Source organism: Pristis pectinata, chromosome 1 (assembly GCF_009764475.1).
Source record: "Pristis pectinata isolate sPriPec2 chromosome 1, sPriPec2.1.pri, whole genome shotgun sequence".
NCBI classification, from domain to species: Eukaryota; Metazoa; Chordata; class Chondrichthyes; order Rhinopristiformes; family Pristidae; genus Pristis; species Pristis pectinata.
The window spans coordinates 28,811,496-28,830,444 of NC_067405.1; the positions used below are offsets into that span (position 1 = coordinate 28,811,496).

General features: G+C 37.8%; 1 protein-coding gene across 5 annotated transcripts in view; it reads left to right on the forward strand.

The window, feature by feature from the left end:
- The window catches only part of zranb3 (zinc finger, RAN-binding domain containing 3), a 102,874-nt gene that overhangs the window by 39,953 nt on the left and 43,972 nt on the right, over positions 1 to 18,949 (forward strand). For all 5 annotated transcript variants that reach the window (XM_052028316.1, XM_052028325.1, XM_052028336.1 and 2 more), the window contains exons 6-10: positions 3,901 to 4,132; positions 6,445 to 6,530; positions 9,187 to 9,358; positions 11,223 to 11,357; positions 12,863 to 12,982. In XM_052028316.1, the coding sequence (XP_051884276.1) occupies positions 3,901 to 4,132; positions 6,445 to 6,530; positions 9,187 to 9,358; positions 11,223 to 11,357; positions 12,863 to 12,982 (745 nt within the window). The remainder of the gene's footprint in view (positions 1 to 3,900; positions 4,133 to 6,444; positions 6,531 to 9,186; positions 9,359 to 11,222; positions 11,358 to 12,862; positions 12,983 to 18,949) is intronic.

Genomic DNA, 18,949 nt, shown 5'->3' on the forward strand with positions numbered 1-18,949 from the left:
GCAAGATTACGAAGTCAAGTCATAAGCACCCTGATGTTTTATAAACTGGATTTCGAAAGCCTGCCGAATATACTGAATATTCCCAGACTCAACAATCTGTTTCCCCTAAGCCTCAATATTATCTTTTGATATTTGCAGATCTACTTAAATGCTTGTCTAGTGGAATGTTTGATGCTGTCACATCTATAATGTGTAGATTTGAAAAGATATTATTTTGATGTTGGAAAATAACACCATTTGCAATAGGTGAGGGAGGCCATTCAATTTCTCTTGTTGAAATTTGCATATTTATTTAACTGGCTTTTGAATTTTTCACTCCATTGAGAATTCCAGAATGGAGGAGAGATTTATTAGGACTGATAAAACACTGGGGAATTTGAGATGATTCATTGCACAGAAAAATCCATATTGAGATTGGATAGATTCGTACAGCACGGAAACAGGCCCTTTGGCCCATCTTGTCCATGCCAGCTGAGCTGCCTATCTACACCAATCCCATTTTCCTGCATTTGGAACATATCCTTCTATTCCTTTCCTATCCATGTATCTGTTGTAATGCTTTTTAAATGCTATGATTGTACCTGTCCCCACCATCCCTTCTGGCAAACTGTTCCATATATCCACCACCCTCTGTGTGAAGTTTTAGCTTTGTAGTTTTAGATGCCCTTGCCTTTGGAAAAAGACTGACTCTCTACCCTCTAAGCCCCTCATAATTTTATCAGACTCTAAGATCACCCCTCAGCCTCCTGTGCTTCAGTCAGAACAATCCCAGCCTACCTCGTAACACTCTCCTTGTAACTAAATTCCTCCATTTCAGGCAACATCCTTGTAAATATCTTCAGTACTATTTCATATGCTGCCACATTCGTCCTGTACTGTGGTGTCCAGAACTGCGCACACTATTTCCAGCGTGGTCGAACTAACCAATGTCTTGTACAGCTGCCACATGACATCTCAACTCTTATACTCAATGTCCTTGCCTATGAAGGCAAACAAGCTTCTTCATTGCCCTATTCATTGTGTCGCCATTTTCTGGAAGCTATGAACTTGCACCCCAAAGTCACTCTGTACATCTATGTTTCTAAGATCTCTGCCATTTACATTATATGTCCAGCTAATATTAGACGGTCCAACAGAGTGTTTAAAATCTAAGGGAAGAGCTAAGATAAAATGAGGGAGAATAAATTAATGGAATCTCAAAGAAACCCACCACAGGCATGATTGGTTTTAAAAAATTGGGTGGAATACAAAAGTCTTTTGTGTCCATAAGTTAAGAAATCCACCTTATTAAACTTGTGTATCTGTTCTCAGTATAGACATTCATAGAATGCTTTCTTGTGGTCTAGATACAGAATGTAGAGCTTTGCAATGGCCTTTAAGATGCCTCATCTTCAAAGTTTGCCAGACTGGTTGGTCAAGCATGATCAGCCCTTGTTAAATCATCTGGCTACCTTGTGGAGAATAAAGAAAGGATAATTTTTATACTAATTCATTTGCAGTACTTGATATTGTTAGCCAACCCGAAGGATGGGTATTTTAGCCCTACCATTATGTTTTCATTTGAAGTTTTCTTAATATTTAAAATATTTTAATTAATATTCTGTTTTTACAAGCATATCTCAATACACCTATGTTTCTGTTTCTTCAGATTAGATAATGGTTTAGTCACATTCACTTGATGCAAATTAAGGTATCCGTTTATAGTTTGTTTAAAAATAGAAAGTTCATTGAATCTCAGATATTTACAGCACAGTTCAGCTCATTGTGCACTGCTGGTAAAAGAAATGGTACGTTTTGGGTTAATCCCACTTTCCAGCTCTAAGTCCATAACCCTGTATGCTATGGCTCTTCAAGTGCTTAGCTGCATACCTTTTACTTACAGTGGTGGGAGTTTCATCCCTGGCAGCATCCTCCAAAATCTCCCATGCAGCTTCTCCAATGCTATTGTATACTTCCTATGGTGTCATGACTAGAACTTCACTATTGTTTAGGGAATCTGTATTAACTGCCATGAGGGCACTTTGGAGAAGCTGTAGGTTTGATGGAATAATTCTAGATGTATAAGAACAGAGAAATCTTTGGGGGGGGATATGATGTAGTTTGTTTAAAGTTTTAAGGCAGATGGAGAAGTGGTTACAAAAGTACAAAGGATCCTGGGCTTTATATATGGAGGTAAAGAGTACAAGTGCAGGGAAGTCATGATCAATCTTCAATAAACACTGACCACATTTGGAGTATTGTGCCCAGTTTTGGGCACCACACTTTTGGTGAGATGTGGAGGCCATAGAGAGGGTAAGGAAAAGATTTGCCAAAATATTGCCAGGAACAAGAGACTTCAGTTATGGGGATAGACGGGAGGTGCTGAAGTTGTTCTCCTTGGAACAGAAGAGGTTATGAAGAGATCTGATAAATATATATAAAATTATGAAGGGCATAGACAGTAGTTGACGTAAACTGTTATCTATTAACTGATAAACTGTTCCTATAGGTGTAAGGGTCAAGAACCAGGGAACACAGAGTGAAGGTGATTGGCAAAAGAACCAAAAGTGACTTTTTTTTTTACAGTGTGTGTTCAGGGGCTTGAAATGCCAAGGGTAGCAGTAGAGGAAGACTTAATGGTAGCACTCAAAAAGGGAGTTAAATAAGAACCTGAATTGGGGGGAGTGGGGTGGGAAATTGCAAGGCTCTTGAGAGAAAGCAGAAGAGAACATGGTACAGAAGTCTAGCTAGATTACTCTTGCATAGAACCACTGTGAACTCAGCAGGCCAAATGCCCTCCTTACATGCTGTACCTTTTCTGAGATTTTGCTGTAAAAGAGCTAAAAAGGGAATGTTTTTAAGATGTATCATTTAGCACAGGGACTGCAAAATGTATTGTTTTAATGTCTCAGATGCTCCCTTGTGATATACCTCAGTCAGTCTCCCCAAATTATTTCATATTTCTATATTTTCTTACAACATAGAAGGATGCTATTTGGCCCAGCAAGCATATGGGAGCTATCAGAGCAGAACAATCAGTCTGATTTCCCCTACTTACCTCCCTGAAACCCATTCTCTTTCACATACCCATCAGCTCCTCCCTGATTCTCCTGCCACCCACTACAGGTAATTTACAGTAGCCAATTAACCTACCATAATGTCTTTGAGAACTCACACCATCATATGAGAATATGCAAATTCCACACACCTTGCCCAAAGTCAGGATCACTCCCGATTCACTGGAGCTGTGCTACAGCAGCTCTGGGTATTTTATAACAGATATATTTGAACACTGTTCTTGAGGATGAATTGTTTCTGATGTACATCAGCTGTTGATTAAGTGAATAACAAAAAATTTCAGGAGCTGAATGGCCTACTCCTTTATCTCTTTGTTGGTGGAGTTTGGAGTTGCTCTCAACTATTGGTGGCCTCTCTGTCTAGAATGTTGGCCATAATATGGTCCTTACCTGTACTGTAACCTCGAGCATTCCTTTTAAATAAGACCTAGAAGAACTTGTTATTGTCTAAATGAAGAGCGATTTATCAGTGGATGTCCTTAACTTGTCATTCACAACTCATTATTATTAATGCGTGGGATAAGTTGTAAAACACGTGAAGCACTACATATTTAATTTTCTTTATAAATTTGCAAATAACCTCTTTGGAGGGGAGAAATGAAGTCATTTGGAATTGTAGTACATGAACTCCAACTATCTCCTGAATGGTGGAATATGGAATGAAATCCTGTAACATTGACTTCTTTACACGTTACTGAAGAGTGACAAATCTAATTCTACAGAATAACTTTTAACCTTGGGTAAATAACTTTTCCATGGTTAACTCTATACAAATGTATTTTAAAATGCTGCTGTCCATAAAAATGTTTTGATCTATAACCACAATTATTTTTATCTTGTGCAGGAGAATTCCAGCCAGCAAGGTTACCATTCTTGGTTATGGCCTTTTGATGACAAAGGCACAGACCTTAATAGATGCTTTGTATGATCAAAATTTTCAAGTTGTTATTGTTGATGAATCTCACTACATAAAGTCACGTATTGCAGCACGAAGCACAATTTTGGTGCCTATTATACAAAAAGCCGCTAGAGCAGTCCTGTTGACTGGAACTCCTGCACTTAGTCGCCCTGAAGAGGTGAGCCTTTTTACAATTTTGATAACATCTTAAAGGAGAATACAAATAAAATGCTTGAGGTCCATTGAAAGCAAATCACCTCTGTGAGATACAAACTAAAGCTGCTAAATGATGTATTTTAAAGTTGCTACAATATAAAAAAAAACTGTTTCTGATCACTGCCACTAAGTAATTGTAAAACACTTGTATATTCATTCCATCTATCCACCTATTTATTATTAAGCCCAATGTTAACTGATTTAATTTTTAAAAAATTATTTTAGTTGCATCTTAGATCTTATTTTCTGTTATCTGTGAATACCACAAATCAATGGCCTGATCATACATTTCCACTGCAATCATTGGTATACATGGTGAGCCTGAAATGAAATTTTCAGCACAGTAAAAAATTTTTAATAATAACTGACAGGGACAGGTTCCCAAGACATCTATTGTTATCTAATTGTAATGCCTGCTCTATTTCTAAGACATTTAATGCACAATAAAGGGAAAGCACAGCCACTTTATTTGTGATGTCAATAGTAAGAATGATCAGGTTCAAAAATGTTATGTTATTTTTATAAATACGTTGATTTAAAATATTGGAATGTACTTGCATTGTGTGTCTAGTTTCCTTGGTCCCTCTGATACATTTGCAAGCTAGCTGCATATATCCCAAACCTGATCCTTTCAGTTCAGCAGTTGTACCACATATCAGACATACACAGAGGCACAGTTGCGGGCATGTCGACAGACAGGCATGAACACATGCAGAGATACTTCCTGAATTACAACTTTAAGATTTGTCATGGGTGATAAGTACAACAGTTACGTAAAACCAAATATACCTTGCTGGAACATAAGGAATAAGAGCAAGATTTAGTCACTGAGGCTCCCTTGGGACTGGAGCTGGACGATTGATCAAATCTGTTTTTAAGTGAAACTGAAGGTTATGGATGAAATACTTGTCTGAGGCATGTCGCAGACTGCAATTGTCACAACTCCTATACTAAGAATATTCTGATTATATTTGAGTCTTAGCCATGAGTGCCTGAACAAAGCAGTTTCTCACTTGTATGATGTACCACCATTGCACAGACAAAGTATGATGAAAGCAATTTACTGCACAAAATTTTGTTTTGATGTGACATAATGAAGTGTGCGGTTATTGGAATAACACATCATTTAACAATCTGTCCACCAAATCCTGGATTTTTATAATGAAGATTTGATTGAGTTTTATGAAGATAGACAAGCTTGTAAATCCTGGTTTTAATAAACAAAAACACGACAATGAGAATTTATCTTCCTTCCGCAAAGTGCAAAGGAATACTGAGTGGAAAAACAAAATGTTTCCTCTTGAGCAGGAAAAGCTTGATTTTAATATTGGGATCTAGACTCGACAAAGCTAGTGATTCAGTTCTCATATTTGCTTGGGAAGTTTTGGGTCTGTCAAAAATCATGGAGACATTCCTGATATTGTGAAGAGATTATTTATGAAGCTGAATCCTTGCACTAAAGAAGTTTGTCACTGTTGCCTGTGTCCTCTGCATTTGTCTGTGAGTTTAATGTCATAATACTTTTATTTAGATGTGTATGATTAACTAATAAATACACCATGCCTGTTAGCATGAACTAAATATTGGATCAAGATGGAAGTTGGCCAGCCCCTTCTCAGTCAGGACTGCCAAATCCTTCTCCCCATTATTTGAATGCCAGGCTGGAAGAGCTCATTTTAATTGTGAGGGCTTCTTCCCTTGTGAAGTGGGATAAATTTAGTAAGCTGAACTGTGCATTCATGCAATGCCACAGTGAAAAAAGAACTTTATACAGTCTGGAACCATTTGGCTTGGAGCATCCCCTATATCCCTTGTTAATCCCTTTTCTTGCACACAAACCATAATCCTTTCACTTGCTTTAAAGCGAGATTTTGTCCATTTCTCTCTGAAATATCTCATTTCAAAAAAAAGTGCTCTTATCCAGTCTTGAAGGACACTTGCATGTTGGCTTCACATTGTACTGTACATGGGGCACAGGAAAGGAAATAATTTCCCTTAAATTGCCTTCATATCCAATTTATTCAAAATTTTTTTCAACTTAAGTTTTCCTTTCTCCCATTAATCTAGATGGGAAAGGATAGAAATCTATATCTAGTTTGCGTGTGTTGAACCAGGTTCCTGAGAAATAATATGATCCTGTCTATTTTCGGTTCAATCAAGCATGTTTGTTGTGACTGATCATTCACAATCAGAGCACTGATAGTTTGAAAGTCTTGTGTGCGGAGGTTTATGTTCATTTCTCTCCTTGCTAATTTTGCTTAAATATTTCCCCAGCTTTTCATGCAGATTAATGCACTGTGTCCAAGAAAATTTGGAACTTGGACTGAATATGCAAAAAGGTACTGCAATGCTCATCGTAGGTAAGAAAACTAATTAAGAATATTATTTCTGATTCATCAAAACTTTTTAATTTAGAAAATGTCTATGGAATCTGAAATAATAAAAGTACAGGAAATATTCAGCAGGTCGGACAACATTTGTGAAAGAGAAACAGATGATGACTTTGTATCAGAACTCTTCTTTGAAATCTTCTCTTGGTTCTACTAGATACTAAAATATCAAAATTATGCTTAATGCGGAACAAATGTTCAACTAAGCCATTCTGTTTTCAATAATCTGGCATGCTACTTTCATGATTTATTATCTCATACAACATTTAATTTATTAATAGATTAAGAAAAGGGCTAATTTCCTATTCATATTTTGTGATAATGGTCTATTCTTGATATCCAGTAATGAATCAAATTAAAAACAAAAATACTGACTCAGCAGGTCAGTTAGCATCAATAGAGGGAGAAACAAATAATATTTCAGATGCATGATATTTCTTCTGAATAAATAGTCTTTGTTTTCACGGCAAAGTGGATGATTAACATTTAAGTAAGATGACTTGTATGATAATACAGGACTGTAGATCAGTGCAATATAATTATTCCATTCTTATTCTGAAAAAGGCGTCACATTGTGATTTAGTACTTTGGTGGATTGCTGGTGTCAAACCAATGAGCTGAGACACAAAAAGGTCTGCCTTAAGTAAAATTGAGCAAGCATGTTAGAGAGAGTACTCTTATTTTTTCAAAGATCATTGATATTTGAATTCTGAAGTTTGGTGAATTCTTCCATCAAGGTGACGTCCTTGGTGATGTTCATGTAACTAATGTGATTTTTCAGTAGCTTTTGAAGTGAAGTTCTAGTTACTAAAAGCAGTCAATGTTTAACAATGGAATTATAGAATGGTTACAGCACTGAAGGAAGTCATTCAGCACTTAATGCCCACTCATTATCATAGCCACTCCCTAGCCCAATTCCGGCTCTTTACCTTGCAAATTTTTCTCTGCCGTATATTTATCCATTTCCCTTTTTATAGTGACAATAGAACCTGTATCCAGTGCATTCCAGATTCCAAGCCCATGCGGCGTGGAAGAGTTTTTCTTATTGCTCTTAATTCTCTTGAATTTTATTTTATAACTCTGTTATAACTGTGACCTTTAGTCTGCGATCACTTCACCCAATGGAACAGTCTCCCTCTGTTCATGCCATCCAGACTTCTCAACCACGGCATAAAAGGGACATTGATAGTGCGCAAATGAATTAAGTTAAGTAACAAACAACAGAGGGGTGAACTGCACTGTTGTTTGTTACTTAGCCTACCTTGTATCAATGTCTCTTTTATGCCTTGTGCTTCAACTTTTGTGATAAGCCTGTTATGTGGAACCTTATCAAAGGCCTTCTGGAAGTCCATGGTAAGAGACTTAGTGGGTATCTCAGGAAGAATGTTTTTATCCAGATGTGGTTGGGATCTGGAATCCACCACTTGGGGAGGGTTGGAGGCAAATTTAAGTCTTTGGAGCACTTAAATTGCCAAGGTATAGATGTCTATGGACCAATTGCTTCTGAATGGGCTGAATATAGATGGCTACTTGATGTTTGACTTGGACATGGTGGACCAAAGGACCTGTTTATGTGCACTACCCTCATCAAGTTCATCTGTTACCTCATCAAAAATTCCATCATTTTACTTAAACAAGATTTTCCCTTCTCAAATCTGTGCTGACTTGCCTTAGTTAATCTATTTTCCTTCAAGTGACTATTCATCATGTCATGGATCAATATTTCATGAAGCTGTCCCAACACCAAGGTTAAACTGTAGTTGCTAGGCTTATCCTTCCTTGTATTTTTGAACAAGGGAGTAACGTTTGCTTTTCTCTATTCTTCTCGCACCAGCCCTATTTCCAGAGATCATTGGAAGATTATAATCAGTGACTCTGTAATTTCCTCCCGTATTTCTCAAAATTACTGGATGCATCCCATCCTATCCTGGAGATGCATCAGTCAATGCCACCATGCTTTCAATTTTTAATATATCTAGTGATAGAGGCATAGAGACATGCAGCATAGAAACTGGCCCTTTGGCCCAGCAAGTCTGAGCCGACCATCACGCACCCATTTTTCCATTAAACTTACCCTGACATATTTTATTCTTCCTACATTCCCATCAATTACCACCCACCCCTGCCCCTCAGATTCTACCATTCATTTACGTACAAGGAACAATTTTTGGAATGTGGGAGGAAACCAGAGCACATGGAGGAAACGTGCAGTCATAGGGAGAACATATAAATCACACACTGACAGCACTGGAGATCAGGATTAAACCCAGGTCACTGGAGCTAAGCAGCAACAGCTCTAGTGGCTGTACCACTGTGCTACCCACTATGTCTCAGCCATCTCCTCCTTCACTATTACTATGGAGGCACTTTCTTCCCTGGTGAAAATTGATGCAAACTACTTAATTAATACCTTGACCATTGTCCTCCATATCCATGTGCAAGTTCCATTTTTGTCTTTAAAAGGCCCTACTCCTCTATGTCCTATCCTTTTTGCGTTCAATTTTTAAGAGTAGGTGTATAAATATTATGTGCCTGCCTGTGTTTGTAAATAACGTGTCCCAAGTTATTTTGTTTGCTGTGTAAAAATGAGAAAACTTCATGCTATTTCAACTGGAATGCAAAGCAGATATTTTGGCAAAAAAGCTCTGTGGGATTATAAAGGAGCCTCCAACTTAGACGAACTTCACCAACGTTTGAGCAACATAATGATCCGAAGAATGAAGGATGAAGTTCTGACCCAGCTGCCTCCAAAGATTCGGCAACAAATCCCATTTGATTTGTCAAAGGATGCTGCTAAGGTGAGAGTTTTGTGCAATGGAAGTCATCTGTGAATGTCTAATTTGAAAATAAATTTTTAACTTCTCCAGCTAACATTTTGAAAATTTATCATTTTTTTGCTCTGGTTCCAAACAAAGTAGGGAATGTATTGCCAGTATGTCAAGTCCCTTGGGACTGATGCTGTGCTGAGTTGCTAAGTAACCTCATGTATTTTACTGCGATCATGGATTTAAAGGTGTGCAATGAGATTTTAAAATCGAAAGCATTGAATACCATAAAAAATTCTCAATGCTATCAACTGGATTCATTAAAATTGGACAATTAACGTTTTAAAATTTTCTGTGTTTTAAATCTCTCTCTGGCTCTCTGATAGACATGATAGAGGTATATAAAATATTGAGAGGAATAGATAGAGTAGACAGCCAGCGCCTCCCTCCCAGGGCACCAATGCTCAAGACGAGAGGGCATGGCTTTAAGGTTATGGGTGGGAGGTTCAGGGGAGATGTCAGGGGGAGGTTTTTCATCCAGAGAGTGGTTGGTGCATGGAATGCACTACCTGGGGTGGTGGTGGAGGCTGATACGTTAGACAGGTTCAAGAGTTTGTTGGATAGGCACATGGAGGAATGTGAGATAGAGGGATATGCGGGAGGAAAGGGTTAGATAGTGTGAGGGTGGTTTGATGGATGGCACAACATGGTGGGCCAAAGGGCCTGTTTTGTGCTGTATGGTTCTATGGTATATCTGTTCGACTTTATTTACATTTAGCACGTGATCTCTCATTCTTATGCTCTGGTTTGCGCCCTGGCTTACTCTTGTTCTGGAAGCACATCTTGTTCTGCAAAGTCTTGCATCACCTTTTGTCTTCTCTCAACCCATTCCAGACTTGAGCTTCAACCTTTCCCTTGTCGTGCTATGTCTTGAATATCCTTCAATGCATTAACCTACTCGGTGAAACTCCTTTGACAGTGGGGAAAAAAAATGGTTCTTCCAGGACATAATGTCACTTCACAGCTCGTTTGCAATGCTGCAGCAAATCATCTTGTATTTCATAATGCTATTAGATATTTTTCCCTTGCATAGAATGGATTTACATTTTCTGAAATTGGGAATTGATTTCATGGTGCTTTACAAATTCTTTGAGATTTTGATAAATTTCACACTTTCTACAAGCTTGAATTTTATTAAAGATCTTTGCCTGTGAGAAGCATGCATTTCTAGTTGTAATATGTTCCACCCTTTTTTAATATTTCTGATCTCAAGACTATTTCATATTACTACATTTGACTTTACATATAAAATGAAACTTTAAAAAAATAAGTTCTTAACATTAGAATTTTTCTATCTCAATGCATCCAGGTGTGTTCATGTCAAAATACTTTGATTTATTTTCCCTAATAGCATAGAAGTAATGTAAATCACTGAAGTGGACAGAAGGTATAATAGTAAATGATTCATTAAATAGCTATATTCCAAAATACCTTTAGATTTGGTATTGGGATAATACTCAAAGCTGTTCATTTTCTTCCATCAGGCTGTCCTAAATTTGTGCTCTGTGACACAAATGTATTTACTGCGGTCTGGTTCCTGGACTTTCTAAATATTTAATAAGTTCTCCTTGAAACATTCTTGGTCCTTGATTTATAACTCCAGAGTAAAGAATTTTTATCTTTGCCCCCAGCCTGTCATAAGTTTCTATAATTGAACAGAGCATGTGACTGACCTAACCAGCATTGACATTTTTTTTGCAGGAACAGTCTTATAACTCTGGGAATTTTCCTGTTCCTGTTTCTCCAGCCATGCTGGATGAAACTGGGGCATACTTCACAGATCCATTAATTGTGCTATCTGTTCTCATTCAAAACATTATTCTTTCTGCCCACGTAGGAAATGAATGACAGTATTGAAGAGTGGGAAAAATTAATGAGAGATCTGCATTCAAGACCTGCAGAGACCGATAACTCCTTTCCAGAAGTCATGGGGCTCATCACTCACATGTATAAACAAACTGCTATTGCAAAGGTAGATGAGCAATCAGTTAATTCTACTTAATTTTATCCTCTCTCCCCCTCTCTCTCCCTCTCCCCTATCTCCACCCCACACCCCCTTCCCCCCTCCACCGTGCGCGCCCCCCTCTCTCCCCACCGCGCACCCCTACCCCTCCACCGCATGCCCCCACCCACCCGCCCACCTGCTTTTGCTGGTATTACTTGAAGGTAAACTTTGAACAGGACACTTCAGGGAGCCATAGAGCAATACAACATGGATACAGGCCCTTCGGCCCAATGAGGCCATGCTGACCACAGTGCCCACCCATCTAGTCCCAATTTCCTGTGTTCAGCCCATATGCATCTAAGCCCCACCTCTGCATGTACCTATCCAAGTGCTTCTTGGATACCATTGTATCTGCCTCAACCACTTCCTCTGGCAGGTAGTGTAATGACATCCTTTGTATCTATTTGAACAAGTTGATAGAAAATACCATCCTAATACAGCTCTGAACATGGTACCCATCTTAATACTACATTCAGGTGTTGACCTAGATTATCATAAATGTGCTTGCTCTTCTGAAGAATTATCTAACTGCTTCCACGTGACAGTTCTTTGCACATAACCCTGTAACTTTTTTTTCCCTTCTTAAGCATTTATCTAATTTCTTTTGCTAAACTATTATTGAATACTTCTTCATCACCCCTTAATGAATTAACAATTTGCTGTATGAAAAAAGACTCTCTTTGTAAGGCTTATAATTTCACAAAACAGTTTAGACAAGAAATGCACAATGTTTCGTTCCTTATCCAAAACTATAAAATTTTCATTATACATTCATTTGATCAACTGTATTCCATTTATTAAAGCTTCAGGGTGCAGTGATATTTTTACTGTATCATGTAGATATTGAAGCTTTAATAAGTTAACTAGCATTGCTAAAAATTTAACATACTTAGCTAATTTAGAAATGGATTATTGATAAAACTGGTACCATTTCAGAAGCATTTCAATTGCTTCTGAACTTCAATTGTAACCAAATTTATTGATCTCTTTAATTAGATGTAAGACTAAATGTCTAAATTGTATTGGTGATTGTTTGGATACATGTGGTATTCTTAAGTGTATCTCTTCATGTCATTCTTGTGATATGGCTTGTTATGTATTTAATGTTTAATTGTATGGAAATTATATTTACTTATTTATGGATTGCCATTGATATTGGACAGTCCATTTTAAAAAATCAAGATATTTAAACTAATTACTTGACTTAAATATAGCACAGTTGAATTGTTTCTGCACATTAAGTTATGATGTGGAATCTAAAATACTTGTTCATAGTGTTCTGATTGTGAATCAACTAACTTTGTTTAAAAATTTGATTTGAATGCTTTATTTGATTAAATGGCATTTTAATGTCTACTTATGTAAACATTTGCCGGTTTTGGGTAGGTTTATGGAATTAGATTAACATGTTATTGTGATATTCATCTGTATTGCATTAATGCTAAGCAAACTTAAATGTGTTTCTGTTTTAGGCAGGAGCAGTGAAGGACTACATCAAAATGATGCTGGAAAACAAAAAACTGAAGTTCTTAGTTTTTGCTTATCATTTAGCCATGTTGCAGGCTTGCACAGAGGCAGTGGTAGAAACTAAGGTAATTTGCATTGTGAACTACCTTCACCTTATTACCAAAATTACACTATTGCTGCGGGTACTGAACAATACTGTATCTTCATACTTCGTCCAGTTTAATGATCTTTATTGGGTAAAGAAAGGAAGAAATTGCATTCATGTAGTATCTTTCATGATCTTAGGATGTTTAATAATTGATATCTGTGATATATCAATGCAAATCTGGCTTGTCAATGATGAATTGAGCCAAGTATAGTTTGTTATAAACTTAAGTTAATCGAAGGAGAGTTGAAAATATGCCTCCATCTTGAGCACCAGATCAGTTACTTTCCTTATAATCATTTTACGTAGTACTTAATGTGTTCCGTGCATAAGACTACATTCACGAGAGATGGATTTAACTATTTGGAAGAGAGTGATTTATGTAATCAGATGAAAGACTGTATAACAGAACTGGGTATATTTTGTGTTCCCAAAGTGAAAAAAATATAGAAACATAGAAAAACTACAGCACAATTCAAACCCTTCAGCCCACAAAGCTGTGCCGAACATGTCCCTACTCTATACATCTAATAGTTAGATCTATATATCTAATAACTCTATATATCTATAACTCTATATGTCCCTACTCTATATATCTAAACTCAAGTATTTTCTTATCTGCCTAAAACCCCAATATTGTATATTGTTTGTAAAGGTGAAAGGTGCCTGTGAAATATTGCCTAAAAGACTTTGTGACAAGAAATGTCAGAAATATTCTTGGAAATAAAATTGAATTACCTGTATATGGGGGGAAAATAAATTACCACGCCTCCCATCTCTTCTGATTGTATGACCTGTAGGGCATCCAGTGAGTACTTGTTTTACAGAATGAATTTATTCATATTCAAGGTGGTATTGTCAAAATGCTCCCATGGTTTCTCTTTTCATTCCAATTTTCCCTCCTTGCCTGATAATCCTTGTGGTGTCTGACCAGCTAAAAGTTCTCCTGCCAGTTTGTCCTGGGTCTTTGCTAAGAATCACCAGAAGTTACAAATTGAAGAGAGCAGTGCTCTTGACCTCTTCCTTCAATCTATCTGAAGCAATCCAAAATAGACGAATGAATTACATACTCTACTGGATTCTTTTCTCCAACAGCATGGAAGAGAATGCTGCAATAGTGTAGTCTCGAATGAGGCAGGAGAAATAGGCTTTAGTAGTTTAAATTTGTTTCTAATGGCAGTTTTATTGCTTTGAGAAACCCACATTGGATGACCATTGAATATTTTACTAAATTTGGTGTCTCGATTTACACTTCCAATGAATAGCTTGATTTTGAATTTGAATTCAAGCTATAAAAACTAGTGTCTTTATTTAGTCTTGTGTTTATTTAGAATCTGTTACAACAATTCAGTTATGTAAATGCATTGACTAAAGCAGTAATTTATTCACACTTGAACTTGGCAGAATTGTTCAATCTTTTGACCTTATTATAACCATAATTCTGTCAGCTTTCTTATATGTACCTTAAAGGACTTTTGCCAGAAGTACAAATAGATCTGTAATATTAGTCTAATCACTCAAAAGCTGGCACAAATTACATGGTTTTATTGTTTCTGATGTCTATGTGGAAAATGAGTGTTTTCCAGTCCTGATGTTGGTCCACTTTGAACCTTTGCATTTTTGAAATAATTTTGAGTAATCTTTGAATAAATTTTAATGAAAAGGGTTCTGGCCCAGGTAACACAATTTTTTGATTGGGGAAGCAAGACATCAACATTTTCGAAGAGGAGTTAATTCAGGCATTCATAGCAGAGAAAGATTCTCACAAAAGGGAGAGGAAAGGCACCTACAACTGAAGTTCTCCAGGCTATCTAAAGATACGAGTTAATATGTGGCAGAAGAGGGAACCCAGTGAGGTTCTTAATGCAGTAGAGATCCAAGTTGTATTGAGAAAATAATTAAGATCAAGGAAACTGAGTAAGAGGGACATAGAGAATGGGAAAATAATCAGATTCCAGCAAAAAGGAAACTGATTAAAAAGTGTTGTGGAGGCCATAGTTGAGATACTATAGCTTAGCTTGCCATAGCTTGCATAGGGCTTCTCTGGAGAAGAGGCTGCTATCAACGTAACAATAAAAGAGAAGACAGTAGTGATAATGGATAGGATAAAAGCAAGCAAGGAGGAGATATTTAAAAGGAAGGAAGCCTCAATGTAGAAAGTCACCCAGTCTAAATGAGATGCATCCTAGATTATATAGAGCAGTAAGGTTGGAAATGGAAATTTAGGCAATAAACTTTTAATCCTTTTCAAATGAGTATGTTATGTCAAAGAGTAGAGGATTGCTAATACAGTGGCATACAAAAGTTTGGGCACCCCTAGTCAAAATTTCTGTTACTGTGAATGGCTAAGCGAGTAAAAGATGACCTGATTTCCAGAAGGCATAAAGTTAAAGATGACACACTTCTTTAATATTTTAAACAAGATTACTTTTTATTTCCATCTTTTACAGTTTCAAAATAACAAAAAAGGAAAAGGGCCCAAAGCAAAAGTTTGGGCACCCTGCATGGTCAGTACTTAGTAACACCCCCTTTGGCAAGTATCACAGCTTGTAAACGCTTTCTGTAGCCAGCTAAGAGCCTTTCAATTCTTGTTTGGGGGATTTTCACCCATTCTTCCTTGCAAAAGGCTTCTAATTCTGTGAGATTCTTGGGCCATCTTGCATGCACTGCTCTTTTGAGGTCAATCCACAGATTTTCGATGATGTTTAGGTCAGGGGACTGTGAGGGCCATGGCAAAACCTTCAGCTTGTACCTCTTGAGGTAGTCCATTGTGGATTTTGAGGTGTGTTTAGGATCGTTACCCTGTTGTAGAAGCCATCCTTGTTTCATCTTCAGCTTTTTTTTGTTACAGACATTGTGATGTTTGCTTCCAGAATTTGCTGGTATTTAATTGAATTCATTCTTCCCTCTACCAGTGAAATTTCCCCGTGCCACTGGCTGCAACACAAGCCCAAAGCATGATCAATCCACCCCGTGCTTATCAGTTGGAGAGGTGTTCTTTTCATGAAATTCTGCACCCTTTTTTCTCCAAACATACCTTTGCTCATTGCGGCCAAAAAGTTCTATTTTAACTTCATCAGTCCACAGGACTTGTTTCCAAAATACATCAGGCTTGTTTAGATGTTCATTTGCAAACTTCTGACGCTGAATTTTGTGGTGAGGACGCAGGAAAGGTTTTCGTCTAATGAATCTTCCATGAAGGTCATATTTGTGCAGGTGTTGCTGCACAGTAAAATAGTGCACCACCACTCCAGAGTCTGCTAAATCTTCCTGAAGGTCTTTTGCAGTCAAACGGGGGTTTTGATTTGCCTTTCTAGCAATCCTACGAGCAGTTCTCTCGGAAAGTTTTCTTGGTCTTCCAGACCTCAACTTGACCTCCACCGTTCCTGTTAACTGCCATTTCTTAATTACATTACGAACTGAAGAAACAGCTACCTGAAAACACTTTGCTATCTTCTTATAGCCTTCTCCTGCTTTGTGGGCATCATTTATTTTAATTTTCAGAGTGCTAGGCAGCTGCTTAGAGGAGCCCATGGCTGCTGATTGTTGGGACAAGGTTTGAGGAGTCAGGGTATTTATAAAGCTTTGAAATTTGCATCACCTGGCCTTTCCTAACGATGACTGTGAACAAGCCATAGCCCTAACAAGCTAATGAAGGTCTGAGACCTTGGTAAAAGTTATCTGAGAGCTCAAATCTCTTGGGGTGCCCAAACTTTTGCATGGTGCTTCTTCCCTTTTTTTTACTCTAAAATTGTACAAAACAAAAATAATACACTAATCTTGCTTAAAATGTTGAAAAGAATGTTTCATCTTTAACTTTGACTTTTGGAGATCAGTTCATCTTCTACTCACTTAACTATTCACAGTAACAGAAGTTTTGACCAGGGGTGCCCAAACTTTTGCATGCCACTGTATTTCATTCTTGTATTTTTTGAAAAAAAGATAAAGCATTTAACTTGGCAACTACATGCCAGTGAGTGAAATGTCAATGCTAGGATAAGTTAAGACACTAATTTGGAATAAAATTAATTGGAAAAGTAATGGGGTAATAAATGGAAGTCAGATGTGTTTGTTAAATGCAAATGATGATTGACTAATTTGTTTATTTTTTTGGAGATTGATTTGGTGTTGTGCTTTCAAAAGCCATTCTGCAAAAAAATCCCAAATAAAGTTAACACTAATGGGACAGTGGCAACATGGAAATATAGTGTAGTGACAGTTTGGATTGGTAGAAGACCTACAGTGGACTCCAGCAATCGGTATTGAGGCCACTACTTCATGAATATTAATAACATTGACTAGGATATTTGGGGCAGGATTTCAAACTTCGCAATTGATACAGTAAACAACAAAGAAATTGATGAAATGGGAATGGAATGATATTTTTTTACGGGAAACCTGAGGAGCGACAACATGATTACAAGAGGATTGGAGTATGAAGTTACCTAAAACCTGGAAACACCTATTAGGCCCAAGGTGGTATATTGTGTAGCAAAAAATTAAACAGCTGAAGGAACTTAGCGGGTTGAGGAACATCTGTGCGGGGAGAGGAATTGTCGACGTTTTGGGACTGTAGATACAAACTCCACCCCCCCCCCCCCCCCCCCCCCCCCCCCACACACACACACACACACACACACACACACACACACACACACACACACACACACACACACACACACACAGCTGCTGGTAGTTGGAAGTTGCCCTCCAAGCCACATACCATTCTGATGTATGGCATGTGGATTTAGAAAGTGATGTCTAAGGAGTCTTGGTGAGTTGCTGCTCTGCATTCTGTAGATGGTAAAAACTGCTTCTGCTATGCGTCAGTGGTGGAGTGAGTGAATGCTTGTGGATATGGTGTCTATCATTGTCCTGTATGGTGTTGAGCTTTATAAGTGTTATTGAAGTTGCACTCGTCCAGGCAAGTGGTGTGTATTCCATCACACTCCTGACTTGAGCTTTCTAGATGGTGGACAGGCTTTGGGGAGATAAGAGGTGAGTTACTTGCTGCAGGATTCCTAGCCTCTGACCTGCTCTTGCACCCTCATTGTGTATATGGCTACTCTAGTTCAGTTTCTCAGCAGGTCGGGCAGTATTTGTAGAGAGAGAACCGGAGTTGATGTTTCAGAACCACCTTCATTAGTTTTGATCTGTACCCTATCCCATTGGGTCAGTTCTGATGAAGATCCATTGATCTGAAACTTTAACTTTGTTTCTTTCTCCACCAGTACTGCCAGAACAACATTTTAAACTTTTTAAAAAAACTATTTCTGGTGCAAGAAAACAACAATTAAGGGGATTGGGAAACATGGGGAAATATTTCTTTGCACAGGTGGTAATTACAGTTGGGAGTGGATGGAAGTTGGTTCAACAGCCATGTTCAAAGGAGTACGGGATAAATAATTGAGGAGGAAATAAATTACAGAATATAGGGAAGGAGCAGGTGGGTGGGATTAATTGGAAACATTAATACAGGCATAAAGAACTGAATGGTCTTCTGTGCAGCATCATTCCATAAATGATCTGTACCCTGTCCCCTCTGATAATGTACCCTGTACTCTTATACCCTGCAAGATCAGAGGTAAAATTTACAACATGGGGGAGGCCATCTAGCCAGCAATGTCTCTACATGTCAAAAAAGAGCTTTTTAGCCTAGTCCTATGTTCCAGCACTTAGTGCTTGTCAAGGCTCTATGATCATGTATTTAAGTACTTTTTAAATGTGATCTTGGTCTCTCCCTGTACCTTTTTTTTAAGACAGGGAACTCCTGACACCTACTTCCCTCTGGCTGAGAAAAATCTTTCCTTTCTCCCTCTAATTCTTCCACTAATTTTGATGAATCAATGCTGATGATTTTCAACTCCTCTGACACCTCAATTGTTTCCCTTCACACCCTCTGTTCCAAAAAACAGCGATCTTATCCAGTCATCCCCCATAGGTGCGG